Below are 4,346 nucleotides of genomic sequence, written 5' to 3' on the forward strand. Positions count from 1 at the left end.
CCAGCTCAGCCCACCAGGGGGCGGGGCTGGCTGGCATGTGGTGCTGGGGGATTGAACCGTGGTCCCTGTGCTTTGCTAAGCTTGTTCTAAGTAGATGCTTTAGACCACTGAGCCATCTCACCAGCCCCTGATTTGGTTCCCTTTAGAGATGCCATTTCTCTACTGAAATTCTTTATCTTGTTATTTATTTATTTGGTACAGGGTCTTGCAGCCAGTGCAGCAGCGTGGCATGCAGTACCAGGGATCAAACCCAGGTCCTTGCACTTGCCAGCCAGGTACTTAGACCACTGAGCTATCTCTCCAGAGCCCATCTGTTTCTTTCTTTTCCCCCACCCCAGTATTGGGAATTCAACCCAAGACCTTTACATGAAGCTACAAACCTAGCCCTATTTATTTATTTTTTATTTATTTTGAGGCAGAATCTTGCTAGTTTGATAGGTTTTCTAGGTTGAGTTTGCGCTGCTTTCTTCAACTCCCTGAAGTGCTGATGTTATACGCATGTGCTACCATGCTTGGCTCCATTTTCTTTTATGCTCCATTATAAAGTTGTTTTAGGGCTGTAAGTGTAGCTCATGGATAGAATGTTTGCCTGATAGGCATGATGGTCTGGCTTTGGTTCCCAGCACCACACAAAGTGTTTTGTTTCAAGTGTTAAAAGAGGGATAAAATTGAACGACCATTTTGTATCTGTGTACTCAAAATAGTTAGGATAGATATACAGCTTCTCTTAATTCAATGAATACAGAGATTTATTCTAATAGTGTCTGTGGACAGGATATCATGTCTGCATCTTGTACAATGAATAACCACTAAGACAACAATATGCAATGTATTAATTATTGAAACTGTGCTAGTAATTGGTTTTGAAACTGTTTCATTGCTATTTTTTTCTCAGTAAAATTATTAAAGAAAACAAAATTCATACACAAAAAATTCTGCTAATCATGATATATCAATCATCTGTGAGCTTGTTTTTAGTTACTCTTTCTTCTCTTAGTACTTAGCTACTTCTTAAGACTTATATGTCTTGGGGGACTAACCACTCGGGCCCCCCTCCTGTCCCTCTCTCAGACACGAGCTTTCTTTCCCTCAATAAATATATTATGCTCATAAAAAAGATTTGTATATCTTGATTTTATTGTAGACATTAAATTATGTGAAATAATTTTAGAGGCTAACCAGGTTTGTACAAAAAAACCATGTATTATCCTGTCTTGGGTAACTCCAGTGAATTGTTGATCAACTCAATCTGTTGTTGGAGTTTTATTGTAGTGTCATTGAACTATACTTTACTTTTGATTTCAAACGTCTTTGGAGTGACAGTTTTCCTGTTATATTACAGGCCTGTCTTGCCAGCAGTTATTTTAGGATCTAAGCATCCTAAGCCTAAAGAAATTCTCTGTTCTTTCTAGGTGGACCTTTGGTCTTTTGTGTCATGACAAACTGAGTAAAACACAAACAAACAAAATGAGCAGTGAGAACCAACTGGACATTTCGGGTTCCTCCAGGTTCAACTGTATTATGTCAGCCATATAAACATTAAAATTTGTTGGTTTCTCCTTATTTTAACAAAGCCCCTCTATCTGTAGTAGGCCCAAATGAATGTCTACCATGTCCAGATTTAGAACATGTTCCCAGGAATGAAAGCAGTTATAGCTGAGCTTGCCTAGGAAAAGCTTACCCCTTTCTGAAGTTAAGTTCCTTAAGACTTATTTGTATTCAAAGTTCTTCTATACCTTTGGATTTTTAATAATGGCCAGGTGTAAAGTCACACATACTAGTAATCCCAGTACTCAGGTAAGGGGGTTTCCACAAGTTTGGGGCCAGCCTGGGTCACAGAGTAAGCTCAATGCCAGCCTGTACCTGGTCTCACTATGTAGCCCGTGCTGACCTTGAATTTGCAGCAACTCTCCTGCCTCTGCCTCTCAAGTGCTAGGATTACAGGCATGTGCCTCCACACCATGAGGTAATCTACAGTATACCTTCTCAGCTCTCCTACTGACAGTGCATTTTTTTTTTTTTTTTTTTGCGGAACTGGGGATTGAACTCAGGCCCTTGCGCTTGGCAGGCAAGCACTTATTCTACTGAGCCATCTCCCCAGCCCCTTCAAACATTTTTTTAAAAATGATTTTTAGCTTCATTATTTATTTCTATTTAGAGAGTCAGCCTGATAGCTCAGCAGACTACAGCACCTGCTTAGGTAGAGCGCAGTGCTGGTGTTCAATCCCCGGCATGCTGTGCCAGCCTTATTCGTGGGGTGCGCTGAGGCAGCAATTGAGACTGGGTGTGGTGGTGCGCGTCTGTAATCCCTGCACTTGGGAGACTGAAAACAGGAGAATCACTATGAGTCTGATCTACATAGTGAGACCCTATAGACCTTGTCCTAAATATTTCTTTTTACTATAGTATAAAGGCTTTTTGGTATGTTCTTTTATATCCTAACCAAAAATAGAATTCTAGGAAGCACTATTAAAAAGAGTTATTTTTAGGAGGGTAAAAGAAATTGAAGGAAGGATAGGGGAATGGAAAAACAAGTAAGATATCATGTACAGATACAAATTCCCAATAATGAATGTGATCATTATGTGTAACTAAAATATACCAATAGTTAATTAAAAAAAGAGGGTGTTTTTTTCAACATGATGCTGTGAAGCCACGTTATGATACAGTGATCATTAATAACTTTCAATTTGTTCTTCCTCTAATTTGAAAAATAAAGCGCAAGGGCCTGAGTTGAATCCCTGGTTCCACACAAAAAAAAAAAAAAAAGAAAAAGAAAAAGAAAGAAAAGAAAACTCTAGCATGATGTGCATTAAATGCTGTTGTGTAAAAATGCATTCCATCTTTTTAATTTCAGGACTTTTTAAAATGTGCCCATGAAGCCTGCAACACACGAAATCTGCAGCCTGTGAAATTTTTTCTTGAAAAAATGATCCAGACCTATGAAATGATGATCGTTAGACATGGGTAAGGTTGTAGATTATCCGCCATCATTTGATGCTACTTTAAAATTTTAAAACAATAAAATGCATAAAGAAAAAGAAAAAGAACTTTACTAGGTAGAATAGAGAGTAAACAACTCTCCACCTCCCAGTAGTTTACAGAGCAAAGGTTTGTTTCTTTCACACAACGTATCCAATGAGTTACCCTACAAGAGTTACCCTAAAATTCTAATTTCACTATGTATATTTGTTTTCCAGGTTACCTAAAGAGATCTAAATATTTTATCATTGCATAGCAATAAGCATTCATCTTGTAGCCTCTGAAACCTATTAATTTGCCACCAAGCCAGTGACATATATTGTCTTTTTTATTGTGTCAAGAACACCTTCCTCCCTTCTCAGTACCAATAGCCATCATGAATGATGGGCTAAGTCATTTTGTTTTGGAGATTTTTTTTAATAATATTCTCTTTTGTAGATAATTGTATGACAGTAATGTGGAAAATTTGATATAAAGCCAACCAGTTTAGAAATTATATGCATTTTTGTCTTGTCCAACAAAACATCATAGAATTTTAGAAATTATATAACAATTATCATAAGGTGAAGGTTTACATTCTGGTATAAATAATTTTCCATTGTGTTTTAGAATCTTATTATATCATTACTTCTTTAATAGTTTTATGTTAGTAGGAGAGCCTTTTGCTGCCAAGACAAAAGTCATGCATGTGCTGGCTGACACTTTAACTCTTATGAATGAATATGGCTATGGAGAGGAAGAGAAAGTCATTTACAGGACTGTGAACCCCAAATCAATTACTATGGGCCAGCTTTTCGGGCAGTTTGACCCAGTGTCTCATGAGGTAATCTACAGTATACCTTCTCAGCTCTCCTACTGACAGTGCATGTTAAAGCAAGAAATTTGAAGTGTTTTTGGTTTTCTTCCACTAAAACTTAGCAGAGCTTTCAAATTCTTGCTTTTCTTTCCTCAGTGGACTGATGGTATCGTGGCAAATACTTTTAGAGAATTTGCCTTATCAGAAACGCCTGACCGAAAATGGGTTGTCTTTGATGGTCCTATAGACACTTTGTGGATAGAGAGTATGAACACAGTCCTGGATGATAATAAAAAGGTAAATCATCATGATAAAAACCAGATCAGGTTCAGACATGATTAAGCGATTTTATGTTCAACAGCTAATTAAATAGGCTTTGTTGTTGTTGTTGTTGTTTTGGGGGTTTTGGTACCAGGAATCAAACTCGGGATCTAGCACTTGGCCAGCGAGGAGCTTGTACCACTGAGCTATATCCCTGGTCCTAAACAGGTTTATAAGTAATCATTCTAATAAAAACTGTGCTGTAGTCTTTTTTCTTTCTTTTCTCTCTTTCTTTCTTTTTTTCTTT

General features: G+C 37.6%; 1 protein-coding gene across 6 annotated transcripts in view; it reads left to right on the forward strand.

Moving 5' to 3' along the window:
• Positions 1–4,346, forward strand: part of Dnah12 (dynein axonemal heavy chain 12) — a 186,845-nt gene that overhangs the window by 113,320 nt on the left and 69,179 nt on the right. For all 6 annotated transcript variants that reach the window (XM_023715784.1, XM_023715785.1, XM_023715786.1 and 3 more), the window contains exons 30-32: positions 2,858–2,967; positions 3,622–3,805; positions 3,935–4,075. In XM_023715784.1, the coding sequence (XP_023571552.1) occupies positions 2,858–2,967; positions 3,622–3,805; positions 3,935–4,075 (435 nt within the window). The remainder of the gene's footprint in view (positions 1–2,857; positions 2,968–3,621; positions 3,806–3,934; positions 4,076–4,346) is intronic.

This window comes from Octodon degus, unplaced genomic scaffold, assembly GCF_000260255.1.
Source record: "Octodon degus isolate 3935 unplaced genomic scaffold, OctDeg1.0 scaffold00043, whole genome shotgun sequence".
NCBI lineage: Eukaryota > Metazoa > Chordata > Mammalia > Rodentia > Octodontidae > Octodon > Octodon degus.